A 17256-nucleotide genomic window follows, 5' to 3' on the forward strand; every position below is an offset into this window, starting at 1 on the left:
ACCTCACCAGTGACATGATTACGACGCCTCGCGCCTTGCTGTGTCTTGTGCTGGCAAGTCCAAGAGTTTGCTTTGCCCGAGGTGATTGTTAGCCGCGATCGCGTAAGTTTGTTGCTTTCCGGTATCGCGAGTCTGCCATTTCATTTTGCCTAGCTTGACAGGCTTGTCGTAATAAAATCTCTGCCAGCACCTACGGGACTCGAAATGGATGCAGATGACATCGAGGAGCTTGTTGCTGACCATAATGAGGTCATCAACACAGAGAATTTGATTTCCCTTCAAGAGGACAAGCAGAAGCAGGCCATTCAGGAGTTGGTGTGCAGGCTTTTATTGAACAGTTCCATCCAGAAAAGGCTATGAGAATCATCAACATGATGAATGAGAATGTGATGCCTCAGTTTCGTAAGACCTTACAAGTCAGAAAGCAACAGGTGTCAATTAAGAGCCATCAACGACCATCACTAATGTAAATAAAGTGACTTTATTATATAGTGCAGTGTATTTCTTTCATTACAATACAATCACACATTTATACATAGAATAAGGGAGGTTGTGTGTAGTTTTAAGGCTTATTTAGTTGCAAAGTATATTTTATGGAGACCTGGGAAAAAAATTCTTATTTTAATGGTTTCTTATGGGATTTTTTTTTTGGGGGGATACACACTTTTCGCCTTTCACACTCTGTCTGGCAACCAATTAACTTCGTAAGCCAAGGTCTCACTGTATATAGTAAGGCGTTTTTTACCTGAAAAAAACGACCATATAGAGAAAGACATTTTTGACCTGGAAAAAAAACAACCATGAATAGTAAGGTGTTTTTGACCCAAAAAAAACGATCATGTAGGAAGGCGCTTTTAGCCGGAAAAAAAACCCATTATGTATACTAAGGTGTTTTTTATCGTAATTATTTGAATGGCTATGTAGTACAGTGGTAGAGCGCATGTTGTCAGGTCTGAGGTCCCAGATTTGAGCCCGGCATCATTTTTTAGGATTTTTGCAAATTTCCTCATTATACAACTATGAAAGGACAACCGACGTCTCCGGACAAGTTGTGTCCATAATTTGTAAAATCGCTTCAAATGACTTCTACTGAGCGTATTTTACAAAGATTCCACCGCATATAGCTATATTTTACGTTTTAAAACTCACGCTGAATATTCCGGAAGTTTTGTTTTTGAGTTAGTGACGAGTCCTCACCCTACGTCACTGAAGGAATGCCCCTCACTGAGAAAGGACATACCTTGCATCACCTCAATGCATTTTGCGGTACTTTGTGTTTGTGTATTTGTGTATTTCGTGTTGATGGCGAAATTAGAAGGAAAACAAATAATGTGATGGTGAATCGTGTGTTGCACCAAGACTACTATTTGATACTAGTTGACACAAATTACCAGCAGACAAATCAGCCCATTTCCAACGGAGCTTGGGTGCCATCTTTTGCATTTTCTGGGACACTACATTGCTGCTCAAATTGATGTGGAAGGACTCCTTTAATCGATCGCAAACATTTATGCTTTCCTCTTTAGAACTATTTGAATCATATTCATAACTGGATGAGTAACAAGAAAGCATCTTCTCCGTATCTGAACTCCGTGAGCCCATTGTTTTGTTTCTTGAGCAAGGCAAGACGACTTGGCGTGACGTCATGAACTTGGGGCGGGACTTTCTGAAAATCCCCAGTTTCGAGCTGATTTGTGGCAGATTTTTTTTAGACATTTTTATTCGTGTTTTGCATTTGACTAAAAATATCAGCCTGTGTGTTTTGGGTATTTTAGATGCTGTTTTATTGATATTCTTTACGGAGATGTGTTCACAAAAGTAGGTTGTTCCAAACATGCACAAAACATTAGCAGCCAGCGCTGTTAATTTGGGATACCCGGATAGTAGATACCGCTAAAATTTGTCCAGACCTATGGAGGCAAATTTGCCCTTCAAATCAGCATCACATTGCCAATCAATTCTTTCTAGCTGGATTTCGACCGGTAGATCAGAAGCATTAACTGCGAAATGTGAGCAAAAAACTGAAAATTCTTTCTCAAGGTCACCAAATACCTGAATAAGTTTCTCAAATTCCCACAGTAATCCTGCAATCCTGTTTTTGTACCGCCTCACGGACGACCACATCAGGTCTGGTCACACACACATCTCTCAGACAGGGGAAATGAGCGTAGGTTGCCAGATGAGTGTTGAAATAAACCACTGTTTTTGAAACAAGACCACTCTGTCAACACTCACCACTCCGGCCCGCGGGCCGTATGTTTGACTGCGATACATGGTTGTTGGTTTTTTGTTTTTTTTTTGGGGGGGGGGGGCTAAAAACACCTTACTATACATGGATGAGAAGGTTTCTTCAGCCGTCATCTGTACAAATTTGTACAGATGACGGTGAAGATGATTCTGATTCTGATTCTGAAGAAACCTTCTCATCGATGGACCATTCCTGTACGACTGAGAGCTTACACAGACTTACGATACATGGTCATTTTTTTGGGCGAAAAATGGCTTACTATACATGGTGGTTTTTTTTTCATCTAAAAACGCCTTACATGGTTACATACATGCATACATACATGGTTGTTTCAATTGCTGCTGTGTACTGCAAATTTCCCCATTGCGGGACGAATAAAGGTATAAAGGTATTCTGATTCTGATAAGTGCACACCAGTTTCATTGGATTTTATTCTACCACGGATCACTTCATATCTGCTTGATACTTTGCAAAGTGCTTCACAGTTCTTCACAGAGGTCAAACTTACATGAAGGAATATAAGTTACAGTAAAGTCTCGTTATATCGATATCGGATATATCGATAGTCCCGGTTATATCGATACTATTTCTATGCACGCACGGAGAAAATTACATGCAAACGGGGTCGGATATATCGATAGTCCCGGTTATATCGATATTTTTTCGGACTCCCTTGAATATCGATATAACGAGACTTTACTGTATATTTATTTGTCATATCTTTTTTATGATGATACTAGTGCAGCATTGTGTTCTAGGGGAGCCAAATAGCTTGCACATTGTCCATACTTGGCCAACAAAGATGATTGTGATTTGGATTGTAAAAGGGACACCCAGCAGGCGTCAGTGCAACACCAGCCTGTCTCGGATCCTGAAGCTGACGACGCCCAGCAGCAGGAGAGCCGGAAGGAAGGAGTAGAGCAGCACAAAGTCCAGCGTGTAGCGCCCCGGGGCGCCCGGGTAGCCCTGCTCCACGATTTGGTCGCCCTCCGTGATCAGGCAGCCTCCCCCCAAGGGACCCGAGTGGTCTGCGGACAAGCGGGCGCCACTACTTAAAACTCCCGCCGCCACCCGAACGTCAAACGGGGGCTTACTGCATGCGAAGCGAAGACCGTGGAACTCGGTGACGATGAGAAGCTCGCAGCTGTACTTCTGGAAGGTCACGTAGCTCAGCCACTGGAACACCGTCGGCATCTGCGCCGTGCTTCTGTTTTGCGGGACAAACCAACAAAGCGTTTTTTTTTTGGGTGAGGCGCCTCGCTAAGCGCCCCGCCCTCAAGTCGCCAACCGGAGGAATCCGGAGCCCAGGAGAATCCCGGCGATGTTGAGCAGGGCCACCCCGGAGTTGACCATGTTGGGGTCCTGGACCACCCCCAGTAAGACCACCGTCAGCAGCTCGCCTGCAAGACGCCCCCGTAAGGTCACTCGGCACCGGGGGCCAATCGCCCACCCGAGGGGCTGCCCACCTACGACGTGAGGGACCATCACGACGGCGGTGAAAGCGGCGAAGCGCCACGACTCGGGGTGCATCCCCACCGTCCTGAAAGGGAAAAGCGTCGGGCACCTGGTGGCAAAATGCGGCCACCTGGTGGCAAAATGCGGCGTACCAATAGAGGAAGGAGGTGAAAAGCAGCACGCTGAGGGCGCTGAAGGGCAGGATGTGGAAAACGTAGGCCAGGAACAGCTGCCACTTCCCGTACAAGCCGTCTTGGCTCTCCTGGTCGCCGATGGCTCGCAGGGCCGGAACTGCAGCGCCGCAACAAGTCGCCCGTTTTAATAATTATAATAATAATAATAATAATAATAATAATAATAATCCCAATAACAACAGCAACAGCAGCAACAGCCGCAATAACAACAACAACAACAATAATAATAATAATAATAATAATATATTTGATTTATAAGCGCCTTTTAAAACTCTCAAGGTCACTTTACAGTCACAGGATCGGTTTTTCTGCAGGTGAGCAGCGGCAGCCACACTCGCCAGTGTTCACTCAACCCGGAAGTAACTCAAATAGTTAGAAAGCTAGCTAGCTAGCTAATAGATAGTCAGTTAGACAGTTAGCTAACTTGCTATGTAGCCATATAGCTAATAAATAGCCAGTTACATAGCTAGCTAGCTAGATAGCAAATGGATAGCAAATAGATAGCCAGATAGACAGTTAGCTAACTTGCTAGATAGCCATACAACTAATAAATAGCCAGCCACATAGCTAGCTAGGTAGCCAAAAAGCAAATAGATAGCCAGCTAGACAGGTAGCTGACTTGCTAGATAGCCATATAGCTAATAAATAGCCAGTTACATAGCTAGCTAGCCAGATAGCTAATAGATAGCAAATAGATAGCAAATGGATAACAAATAGATAGCCAGATAGACAGTTAGCTAACTTGCTAGATAGCCATATAACTAATAAATAGCCAGTTACATAGCTAGCTAGCCAGATAGCAAATGGATAGCAAATAGATAGCCAGCTAGACAGTTAGCTAACTTGCTAGATAGCCATATAACTAATAAATAGCCAGCCACATAGCTAGCTAGGTAGCCAGAAAGCAAATAGATAGCAAATGGATAACAAATAGATAGCCAGATAGACAGTTAGCTAACTTGTGTGATAGCCACATAGTTAATAAATAGCCAGTTACATAGCTAGCTAGGTAGCCAGACAGCTAATAGATAGAAAAGGAATAGCAAATAGATAGACAGTTAGCTAACTTGCTAGATAGCCATATAGCTAATAAATACCCAGTTACATAGCTATCTAGCCAGATAGTTTATAGATAGCAAATAAATAGCAAATAGATAGCCAGCTAGGTAATAGATAGGTTGCTGATTTTTTTTCTCCTCCTACAGTGACATACGACGCGGATAGGAAATTCCCACCATCGTCCTTACCGGGCGCCGCCAAGGTGGCTGCTGATCGAGGCCCGACCGCAAAAGTTGCGTGCAAAATAACGATCCCTCAGACGGCGCCGCCATGTTTCGATACGGGGCGGCCGCTTACATTTCAGACCATTCCTAGCTTGGTTTTAGCCGCTCCGCGCTACGTACTAATGACTATATGGTAGCTTTGATTTTGTTTTTTTGGTGTTGAAGGTAAACACAGCCTGTCATCAGCAACTGTGGATGGCCAACCGGCAGCGTGACGGCACTCACAAAGCGCCACGGCGTTGAGCATTCCGGTGTAGGGCGAGGCGCCGACGCACTGGTAGATGATGCCGATGCGGTCCTGCACCGCGCCTTTGGCCACGTCGTCGTCCAATCGCATCACAAAGAAAGCCACGAAGAGGCCATAAATCAAGTTCTGAGATAGGCGCATCAGGACCCCCATTCGGTCTCTGGACAGGTTCCGCAGGGTCCGCCTAGTTGGTAAAAACCGAATTAAACCATTTGTCGTGGTGAGATGGGTTTTGGTTTTCCAAGTGCAGTGATACCTCGATTTACGAACTTAAACTTTTCGGTTTACGACATTACATTTATGAAAATTTTACCTCGGCAAACAAACAGTTTTTTTGAGATACACACGGAGCGTCACAATGAGTGATGTGTCATTGGCGAACGACGACACTAACAAGAAAATGGCAGCCGACTATTTTTGTCCTCTATTCCCTGCCCCCAGTCTTCGGTTAAAGCCACGTGATTGGTGACAGACAGAGAGAGAGTGAAACCATTCTCCCAAAAAGAAGAAAGTGTTTTAAACATGAAAGACACAGGCAGGCGACAAAGAGAGTGACAAAATGGATAGAAAACAGTGATATTTGGACTGGTTTCAACTTTGATAGTTCAAAAGCAGAGTGTAGACTGCAAGGTTAAAATATAAAAAAAAATAATCAGGCTCCACAAACAACCCACACAAGCCATCTGTACACTTGATGCAAAAAGCTATCAACCCAGCTAAACAAAACACAATTGACGAAGCCTCTTGGATAGGAGGCGAAACGTCCGAAACCTTCAAATTTGTACAGATGACGGCTGAAGAAACCTTCTCATCGATGGACCACTCCAGTACGACTGAGAGCTTACACAGACACATTTATTATACATAAAATAAGGTCTATTTTGTTTAGGAGAAAATTATGTTAAGTAGAAAATGATGTTTTATGGGGACCTGGGAACGGATTATACTCATTTTAATGGTTTCCTATGGGAAATTATTTTTTGGGATACAGACCTTTCGCCTTACACACTCTGTCTAGGAACCAATTAAGTTCGTAAGCCAACAACAACAACAACAACAACAATAATAATAATAATACAGTAAAGTCTCGTTATATCGATATCGGATATATCGATAGTCCCGGTTATATCGATATTTTTTCGGACTCCCTTGAATATCGATATAACGAGACTTTACTGTATATTTGATTTATAAGCGGCGTGCAGGGCGGCGAAACAGACCTGAGGAGCACAGCCATTTTGGCGGCGCCGGCGGGCGACTCTTTGCTCTTGAATGGGACGGCGGCCTTGCGGTCGGCGCGCAGGCTTCGCCCCGCGGCAGCTAACATGTGGCCAAAGATGTCCGACGCCCGGTAGGAGCGGGCCGCGTCGCGCATGCGGCCCAAGGTGGCCGCCTCGCGCTCGCCGCTGCGCGTGTCCACCGACGTCAAGTCCACTGCGGCGCCAGGGAGGCTGCGTCAGCGCGTGCGCGATTCCCAACCGCGCCGGCAGCACCCGTACCGTAGATGTCGAAGGGGTTGCAGTACTCCGGACACTCGTAGCCGCATCGGCCGAAGAAGTCCACCATCTCGTCGGGTTGTCCGCAGAAAACTAACTCGCCGCGGCTCATCAAGGCGATCCTGCTGAACATCTGAAAAAAAATTGCCGCCACCCCCCTCCCCCCCGCAGTTTTTGTCTTTGTCCGTCCCGGAATCGGACCCCTTGCCACACGTGGGCCATGTTTTTACCGTGAAAAGTTCGGAGCGAGGCTGGTGAATGGTGACGACCACGATGCGGTTCCGGCGGGCCAGCTGGGCCAGCAGCGTCACGATCTGATTGGCCGTCATGCTGTCCAGGCCGGTGGTGGGCTCGTCCAGGAGGATCACGCCTGCCCGCCACCACACGGGAAAAAGTTACCCCGGCCCACTTGGATCGTTTCATTAAAAGATTGGCTCTCAAGCTGCAATTAAACGCAGACAAATTCATTTTCCGCTCGATTGCGGAGGAAGCAGACAGGAAGCCGACAGGAGGTGGCAGGTGCCAATCCTGAACGAGATGACCGAGCAAGCTAGCGACTGAGCTTGCAACCAAGCTAGTGACCGAACCGAGCTAGCGACCGACTGAGCTAGCGACCGACCGACTGACCGATCTAGCGACCCAGTGAGCTAACGACCCAGCAAGCTAGCGACCCAGAGAGCTAGCGACCCAGCCAGCTAGCTTTCTTTCTATTCAGCTTGTTGGCTAATCCTTTACATCACCAGTGTCAAAGTCAAGGCCCGGGGACCAAATCTGGGCCACTAACTCATTCTATTCAGTCCGCAAAAGCAAATCAAGCATGTCAAGTGGCTTTTTGATCTATAAATCGAGCTAGCAAGCGACCGAGCTAGCAAGCGACCGAGCTAGCAAGCGACCGAGCTAGCAAGCGACCGAGCTAGCAAGCGACCGAGCTATCTAGCGACTGAGCTAGTTAGCGACCGAACTAGCAAGCGACTGAGCTAGCAGGTGACCAAGCTAGCAAGCGACCAAGCTAGTTAGCGACCGAGCTAGCAAGCGACTGAGCTAGCTAGCGACTGATCGTGCGACCAAGCTAGCGACCGACCGAGCTAGCGACCAAGCTTGCGACCAACCGAGCTTGCGACCCAGCGACCGAACGAGCGAGCGACCGACCTAGCGATGTAGCGACCCAGCGACCGAGTGACTGCCCGAGCTAGCAACCCAGTGAGCTAGCGACCCAGCGAGCTAGCGAGCCAGAGAGCTGGCTTTCTTTCTATTCAGCTTGCTGGCTAATCCTTTACATCACAAGTGTCAAAGTCAAGGCCCGGGGGCCAAATCAGGGCCACCAACTCATTCTATTCAGTCCGCAAAAGCAAATCAAGCATGTCAAATGCCATGCTGATCTATAAATCGAACTAGCTAGCGACCGAGCTAGCAAGCGACCGAGCTAACTCGCGAGCGAGCTAGAAATCGACCGAGCTAGCAAACGACCGAGCTAGCTAGCAACCAAGCTAGTTAGCGCACCGATAAAACCGACCCAGAGCGCCAGGCCTGTTTCTGGTCGTTGTGGGTGAGGTGACGCAGACTTACGGGGGTCCTGAAGGAGCTGGCAGGCGATGGAGACCCTCCTCCTCTCGCCCGCCGAGATTCCCGGGAACACGCGACCGCCGATGACGCTGCGAGCCACGTGACTCAGGCTCAGCTCGGCCATGGCCGCCGACACCTGGAATCAAAGATCACTTTGTTGTCTGTGTGGTTATCGTTGAGGAAATTGTTTCCTCCCACCTTGTTTCGGATGTCTTGGGCCGAGTGCTTTCTGAGCGCGAGCTGCGCCGTGTAGGTCAAAGTCTCCTCCACAGTCAGAAAACTCAGCAGGTTATCGCTCTGGTACAAGAAACAAAAACAACAGCCTATTTATCCCTCTCACACATTTTTTTCCCATCCCAATACGACACGGGTCTCAAAGTGAAGGGACCGGGGGCCAAATCTGGCCTGCCACAATATATTATTTGGTCCGCGAAAGCAAATAAACTTTTGAAATTCATTGTTCATCTTTCAAGCTAACGATCGAGCTAGCCACCGAGCCAGCGACCGGGCTACCGACCGAGCCACCGACCGGGCTAGCGACCCAGCGAGCTAGCGACCCAGCGCGCTAGTGAACCAGCGACCTAGCTCTCTTTCTATTCAATTTGCTGGATAATCCCTTACATCACAGGTGTCGAAGTCATGGCCCGCGGGCCAAATCTGGACTACCACATCATTCTATTCGGCCCGTGAAAGCAAATCAAGCATGTCAAGTGACATGCTGATCTATAGATCAAGCTACCTAGCGACCAAGCTAGCTAGCAACTGAGCTAGCTAGTTACAGTAACGACAGAGCTATTAAGCTCAGTCGCTAGCTTGCGACCGAGCTCGCTAACGACCGAGCTAGCGAGCTAGCTCTCTTTCTATTCAGCTTACTGGCTAATCACTTACATCACAGGTGTCAAAGTCAAGGCCCGGGGACCAAATCTGGCCTGCCACGTTATTCTATTTGGCCCGCGAAAGCCAATCAAGCATGTCAAGTGCCATGCTGAACTATAGAACAAGCCAGCTAGCGATCAAGCTAGCTTGCGACTGAGCTATCTAGCGACTGAGCTAACTAGCGACAGTAACAACCAAGCTAGCTCACAACCGAGCTAGCTAACAACAGTAACGACCGAGCAAGCAAGCAACCGAGCTAGCTAGCAACAGTAACAACCGAGCTAGTTAGCGCACTTGCCGATGACACGCACGCTTGAACCTCAGGCCCGCCTCGATTAAGGCGCGGTCCAATCACGTTGCTCGGCGCAGTCTCTCATGTGAAGGACTTTGATTATCGGCTCCTCATCTGCAGCTTAGTAGCCAAAGTTAATAGCTTCGAGGTTTAAAGGCAGACGACTAGCGTGTGCGCGTGCGCGTTATCAGCCAGCCGCTAGATAATTTGAAAGGGGCGGCTTTAAGCCTCTGTTTTTAATTTGGGTTTTGGATACACTTGAGCACCTCTGGTTGATGGGTTAGAAGTCCGAGGAGGCGATGGAGAAGCAAAAAAAAAAAAAAAGTTGCCCCAATTACTGTCAAGACTTCCTGTCGCGTGACGTTTTTCACCTGCAGCACGTATGAGAAGCAGTCCCGGAACTCTTCCCTGGCCAGTTTGTTGCCGTTGACAAATACTTCGCCCGACAGGCTTCCAGAGTTGCCGATCCTTCCCGCGATGGCGTCCAACAAGGTGGTCTTTCCGGACCCTGCGTGATACGCAAACACACAAGCCAAAATATGACACCATTTTATAAGTATTATTATTATTTATTTAATTTGTGACATTCAGTGTATTTGCTAACTAGCTAGCAAGTTATTAGCTATATATCTATCCAAGTGGCTAGCTGTCTGTTTTGGCTATCTATTAGCTATCTACTAGCTGGCTAGCTAGCTTTCTAACTGTGTATTTTATAGTGACATTCGGTGTACGTATTATCTAACTAACTATCTAGCTCGCTATTAGCTAAAGAGCTGTCTATGTGGCTGGCTATCTAGCTAGCTATCTGTTGGCTATCTATTAGCTATGTACTAGCTGGCAAGCTAGCTTTCTATCGATTAACTTCCGGGTTGAGTGAACGCTGGCGCGTGTGGCTGCCGCTGCTCACCCACAGAAAAACGTATCATGTGACTGTAAAGTAAACTTGAGAGTTTTGAAAGGCACTCATAAATCAAATGTATTATTATTATTATTATTATTATTATTATTATTATTATACATTTCATTTCTAAGCGCCTTTCAAAACTCTCAAGGTCACTTTACAGTCACAGGATAAGTTTCTCTGTGGGTGAGCAGCGGCAGCCACACGCGCCAGCATTCACTCAACCCGGAAGTAACTCAAATAATAATAATAATGGCTGGCTGTTAGCTGGCTAGCTGTTGGCTATCTGGTAATCTATTAGCTATTTATTAGCTAGCTAGCTAGCTTTCTATCCGAGTTGCTTCCGGATTGAGTGAACTGTGTGTGGCTGCCTCTGCTCACCCACAGAGAAACTTATCCTGTGACTGTAAAGTGACCATGAAAGTTTTGAAAGGTGCTTAGAAATGACATGAAATGTATTATTATTATTATTATTATTATTATTATTACTATTATTATTATATTTCTTTCCCCCCCATCAAGCGTTTAGTCTGCCCACCTGAGTTTCCCAGGATGCCCATAATCTCCCCGCTGTCCACGTGGAAGGAGACATCGTTGAGGATCTGGCGAGTCCTCCGCTTGTTGTAAGAGGGTAAGTCCCACCAGGGGCCGACACGCTCGCTGCAAGGAAACAAAAGTGCTCCTCACAACAAGAAAAACCTCCACCAAGGCTGAATAACAAAATGGCTGCAACATTTTTTGTTTTTGTAGTCTGATGCCAACTCCAATTTGAGAGGAAAAAATATTATTATGACCCACGAACGAAAATTATGGCACATGTGGCATTTTCGTTCTTGTAGTGTTTCACTAAACAGCCGTTTGTATGCGCCGTTGTGGGCGTGAACATGGCCAACCAGATTGTCAGCCAAGGAAGATGGCTCCTCTCGTTTCTTTAAACCACACGGAAATCAAGATACAGCGATACCTCGGCTTAAGAACGCTTGAGCTCACAAATTTTTCGCCTTACGAACGTTAAATTCTCGAGAACTAATTTTTACGAACTAATTTTCACACGGAGCGCCTCAATGAGTGATACGTCGTTCGCGAACGAGCCGGTTCTTGGAGCTCCTGAAATAGCAGAATGCTTTTTCCCCTCTATTCCCCGCCCCCAGTCTTCGGTTAAAACCGCACGTGATTGGTCAAGATCTGTGGTCGAGGAGGGAGGGGCACACGCAGCAGGACACGCGCAGCAGTGAGCGGGTGCGGGGTTACAGAAACAGAAACACACACACACGAAAGGGAGATGACAGAGCTTGAAACAAAAAAAGTGAAAAAACAACAACACCCTTGAGCGGGCCCCTCCCCTCCCGGCTCTCCTGACTCACGCACCTGTTCCCCATTTCCTTGATTGTGCCTTCTGGCTATAAAAGCCTCACTTACCGTTCTGTCGTTGTCGGTGTATTCCTGGAAGTCCTCCGTCACCCTTCCGCACGCAGCTCTGTTTGCCGTTGCCCTCCTTCCTTGTTCTTGACTTTCTGTTATGTTTGATGTGCCTCAGTAAAGACTCTTTATTTGAATCACTGTCTCCACCGTGTCTTTCGGATCCGATCCTTACTACCTTCCGTCGTCCCTCGAGTATTGTCTTCACTCCTCGAACGGACGTGACATAATACACCGACCAACTATGGATCTCGCCGGTGGAGACAAATTCGTATCTGCCTTAGCTCATCAGGCGGAGCGTTCGAGCCAGCTGGCGCAAGCGATCGCGGAGAACCACCACATCGCGTCCTCTCTGGCTCAACGCCTACAGGAGGTCGAGACACGACTCGCTACCCTGACGGCCACCTCCTCCCCCCCCGTAGGTAGTCGCGAGCTCTCACTGCCACACCCCTCACGCTACGCAGGCGAACCCGGGTGCTGTGCTCAATTCTTCATGCAGTGCTCGTTGGTGTTTGAACAACAACCCTCCGCCTTCGTTAGCGATGAAGCTAAAGTGGCATTCATCACCAGCCTGCTCACGGGCCAGGCCGAGTCATGGGTATTGGCCATCCGAGAGTCCTGGTCCGGACTTTGCAGTTACTACCCGGACTTTGTGGCCGAGATTCACCAAGTGTTCCACCACCCGGTCACTGAGTGCGAGGCCGAGGGACTCCTTCTCGACTGTGTGCAAGGGACGCGTTCGGCCGCTGAGTACTCCATCGACTTCCGCATCCAGGCTGCCCGGAGCGGCTACAACGATCGAGCGCTGAGAGGAGTGTTTCGTCGCGGACTGAGCGCCGCTCTCAAGGACGAGCTGACCACCCGCGACGCGGGCACCTCACTTAGCGAAATGATCGACGTAGTCATCTACCTAGACCATCGCCTCCGGGAGCGGCAGCGGGAGCAAGGTACCCAGCGGCCCGGCAAACCCAGACAGGAGCAGCAGACGACCACACCCGACGCCAACGAGCAAGCGCAAGGCCAGGAGGAGTTCCCCGAGCCGCTGCAGGTGTGCAGCGGGGGCGATTGAACCAACCCTGGGGGTCGCCGCACCCAAGGACCCCCGCCCAAGACTTCCAGCACCCGCAAGTCCCCGGCCAGACGGCGAACACGGCGGCCATCGGAGGCATCGAGGACGGCGCCCGTCACGCGATTGGAGTTGGACGGCGAATTATTCGGACCGTCCAACTCCCAAGCTATACGGGCGCTAGTGGATTCGGGGGCAGATGGTTGCTTCATCGACCCCCAACTGGCCGAATCATTGGGCTGCGACTTCGAGATTCTCCAGACCCCCAAGGAGATTCTCAACCTTGATCGTCGACTTCTGGCCAAGGTTACCCGTATCACCGCACCACTTAAACTCAGGTTATCGGGTAACCATGTTGAACACCGCCAATTCCTTGTAATGCCGTCCCGCAACGCGCCACTCATACTAGGCCTCCCTTGGCTCAGCACCCAAGACCCTTCCATCTCTTGGGAGGGTCCCACCATACAGGATTGAAGCCCATTGCCTACGGTCGGCCACGGCAGGGCGAGAACCCCCCCGCGGTGGCCCACCCAAAGAGATTTGTCTCGAGGGTGTGCCACGTTGTTACCATGACCTGCGGGAGGTGTTCAGCAGGGACAACGCGCAATCCCTGCCGCCTCACTGACCGTATGACTGCACGATTGAACTGCAGCCAGGGGCCCCACTACCGAATTCCAGACTCTACCACATTTCACACCCGGAACAAGAAGCCCTGAGCACCTACATAGACTCTTCCCTTGCGGCGGGACTCATTCGATCTTCGTTCCCCGCTCAGCGCAGGGTTCTTCTTTATCGAAAAGAAAGACAGATCCCTGCTTCCGTGTGTCGACTATCGGGGTCTGAACGACATCACCGTCCGCAACAAATACCCTCTCCTCCTCATGGATTCAGCCTTCGCGCCTCTTCAATCGGTGACCATTTTTACCAAATTGGATTTACGAAGTGCTTATCATCTGGTCCGCATCAGAGAGGGGGACGAGTGGAAAACCACATTCAAAACGCCCTTGGGGCATTTTGAGTACCTGGTGATGCCGTTCGGACTCACCAACGCGCCCGCCGTATTCCAAAACCTCATTAACGATGTGCTCAGGGACTTTCTCAACGTCTTTGTATTTGTTTACTTAGATGACATCCTCATTTTCTCCAAATCTACAGAAGAACACCGGCAGCACGTCCGACGGGTCTTGGCGCGGCTCCTGCAAAAGCGGCTCTACGTGAAGGCAGAGAAGCGCGAGTTCCATGTCCGCTCTCTGTCTTTTCTGGGGTTCGTCGTGGAGCAGGAGCAGCTCCGGGCCGATCCCGCCAAAACCAAAGCGGAGGTGGAATGGCCAACCCCGAAGACGCGCAAACAACTCCAGCGATTCTTGGGGTTTGCTAATTTCTACCGCCGCTTTATCCGCGGTAATAGTCAGAAGGCACTCCCCCTCACTAACCTCACATCCCCCAAGGTCCCATTCAGGTGGACACCCGACGCTGAGGGGGCGTTCAACCGCCTCCGTCAAGCCTTCTCCAACCCTCCGGTCTTGCGTCACCCTGACCCGGACCTCGCGTTCGCGGTCGACGCATCTGAGTCTGGAGTGGAGGCTGTCCTATCACAGCGCTCCCCGATCGACCAGAAGCTCCACCCATGCGCCTTCTTCTCCCGCTGGCTCAGCCCTGCAGAGGCCAACTATGACGTGGGGAACCGAGAACTGCTGGCGGTCATCCTGGCGCTACAGGAATGGAGACACTGGCTTGAGGGGGCCAAACACCCATTCACTGTATTCACAGACCACAAAAACTTGGCCGCCATTCGGTCCGCCAAGAGACTCAACTCGCGGCCGGCCCGATGGCCGCTGTTCAACTTTACTCTCACCTACTGCCCAGGGTCGCAGAACACCAAGCCTCTTAGCAGTTTTTTTGACGACGATACTAGTGCAGCGTGTTCTACTGGAAACAAATTCCTTGTGTGTTCTACATACTTGGCAATAAAGATGATTCTGACGCCCTATCTCGCATCCACGAGCCGGCAGAGTAGAAGGAGGTCATCGCCAACATCCTGCCGGCGCGACACATCCTGGGCGCCATGCGGTGGGAGGTTGAGAGGAAAGTTGAGGAGGCTCTGGGGGGAACATGTAGGTGGCCTGGAGGCGGCCCTCCAGTGTGTGTGCCTTCACAGTCCCGCGTTGCGGGCCTTCCACTTGCCTTGGGTGGAGTACGCCCACAACACCCTGGTCTCCACAGCCACAGGTCGGTCCCCGTTCATGTCCGCCTGTGGTTATCAGCCGCCTCTGTTCCCCACCCAGGAGGGCCAGGTGGAGGTCCCGTCCATCGAACACCACCTGAGATGGGCCCATCGAGTGTGGAAGGAGGCCGCCTTGTCGCGCACGGCGTCCCGGAACCAACTGGTCACGGACCGTCGTCGCCGCCAGGCACCCAATTACCAGGTCGGGCAGGAGGTATGGCTGTCCACGAGGGACCTCCGGTTGGCCGGGAGCTCGGGCAAACTGGGGCCACGGTTCACTGGTCCCTTCCCCATCGAGGCCATCCTCAGCCCGGTCTCGGTGAAGCTCCGGCTGCGGGCCCCTTCCCTTCCGGCTCTCCTGACTCACGCACCTGTTCCCCATTTCCTTGATTGTGCCTTCTGGCTATAAAAGCCTCACTTACCGTTCTGTCGTTGTCGGTGTATTCCTGGAAGTCCCCCGTCACCCTTCCGCACGCAGGTCTGTTTGTCGTTGCCCTCCTTCCTTGTTCTTGACTTTCTGTTATGTTTGATGTGCCTCAGTACTCTTTATTGGAATCACTGTCTCCACCATGTATTTCCGATCCGATCTTTACTACCTTCCGTCGTCCCTCGAGTATTGTCACCACTCCTCGAGCTTCGAGTGTGTCTGCCTGCATCTGTTGCTGTTGCAATATCACAACTTCTAAGATGTACAACCCAAAGCTCCTCCAGAGAATCTATGCAAAAAGCTATCCATTCCATCAAGCATCAACGACAATCACAAAGGTAAATAAAACGGCTTTATTATAAAGTACAGTTGAGTACAGTTTTAAATGACAACTGACGCCATTTTTTTGTTTCCTAACTAACATAAAAAAAAATGTTTTATAGCATCTAAAATACCCAAAACACACAGGCTGATATTTTTAGTCAAATGCAAAACACCAATAAAAATGACTTAAAGTGTCTGAAATCTGCCGCAAATCAGCTCGAAACTGGGGATTTTCAGAAAGTCCCGCCCAGTCGTCTTGCCTTGCTCAAGAAACAAAACAATGGGCTCACGGAGTACAGGTTCTTTATTTATTATGAATATGATTCAAATAGTTCTGAAGAGGAAAGCATAAATGTTTGCAATCCATTAAAGGAGTCCTTCCGTATCTATTTGAGCCGTCAATGGCAGCAACGTAGCGTCCCGGAAAGTGCACAATATGGCGCTCAAGCTCCGTTGGAAATGGGCTGATTTGTCTGCTGGGAATTTGTGTCAGTGAATATCAAATAGTAGTCTTGGTGCGACACACAACCATTCACCATCACGTTATTTATGTGTTTTCTTTCTAATTTCGCCATCAACACGAAGTTTTCAGACCAAACAAAGTACCGCAAAATGCATGCGTTCCAAATGTGACGTCACGTAGGGAATCGTCATCAACTCGAAAACAAGACTTTCTGAATATTCAGCGCGAGTGTTAAAACGTAAAATATAGCTATATGCCGTGGAGTCTTTGTAAAATCCGCTCGGAAGTCATTTGAAGTGATTTTACAAATTATGGACACAACTTGTCCGAAGGCGTCGGTTGTCCTTTTAAGGCTTATTTAGTTGAAAATTATGTTTTATGGGGACCTGGGAAATCATCGTTCTCATTTTAATGTTTTCCTATGGGAAATTAATGTTTGGAATACACACGTTTGGCCTTACACACACTTTCTGGGAACCAATTAAGTTTGTAAGCCAAGGTATCACTGTACACGCAAATATGCGGGCGACGCTTTCAGACCGGCACGAATTAGGCGACAAAGGATTAGCGCCAGGTTTGAGCCAACCGGGACCGGACTTAGAACAGGATTCTGGTTTCATGTGCACTCACCTGACGGTGTAGGTGATTTTGCTGGCACTGAGGCAGCACGCCGGCTCGTCTGCACTGTCCTTCTGGGCCTCCGACACAAAGTGGAAGGTTTCCCGGCTAGGCCGCTCCGGGTCCACCGAGTAGCGTCCGCTCATCTTCAACCCGCGTT

The 17256-nt window shown here is 49.2% G+C and overlaps 1 protein-coding gene across 2 annotated transcripts; it reads right to left on the minus strand.

Moving 5' to 3' along the window:
- Window positions 1-1712: 1712 nt before the first annotated feature.
- abcg5 (ATP binding cassette subfamily G member 5) lies at window positions 1713-17244 on the minus strand. Of its 2 annotated transcripts, none has more exons than XM_089012717.1 (14): window positions 17109-17244; window positions 11094-11215; window positions 10026-10162; window positions 8685-8783; window positions 8490-8622; window positions 7154-7293; window positions 6927-7056; window positions 6648-6861; window positions 5406-5611; window positions 3856-3994; window positions 3715-3788; window positions 3537-3648; window positions 3343-3455; window positions 1713-3276 (listed from the first exon to the last, which is right to left on the minus strand). In XM_089012717.1, exons 1-14 carry the CDS (start codon window positions 17240-17242, stop codon window positions 3092-3094), a joined length of 1938 nt encoding a protein of 645 aa, XP_088868843.1. In that variant the 5' UTR covers window positions 17243-17244; the 3' UTR covers window positions 1713-3091. The 2 variants fall into 2 exon arrangements, with proteins under 2 accessions (XP_088868843.1, XP_088868844.1); XM_089012718.1 differs by having other exon boundaries at window positions 3111-3296.
- Between the last annotated feature and the right edge of the window lie 12 nt (window positions 17245-17256).

Source organism: Hippocampus bargibanti, linkage group LG13 (genome assembly GCF_051943395.1).
Source record: "Hippocampus bargibanti isolate YZ-2025 linkage group LG13, ASM5194339v1, whole genome shotgun sequence".
Taxonomy (NCBI): Eukaryota; Metazoa; Chordata; class Actinopteri; order Syngnathiformes; family Syngnathidae; genus Hippocampus; species Hippocampus bargibanti.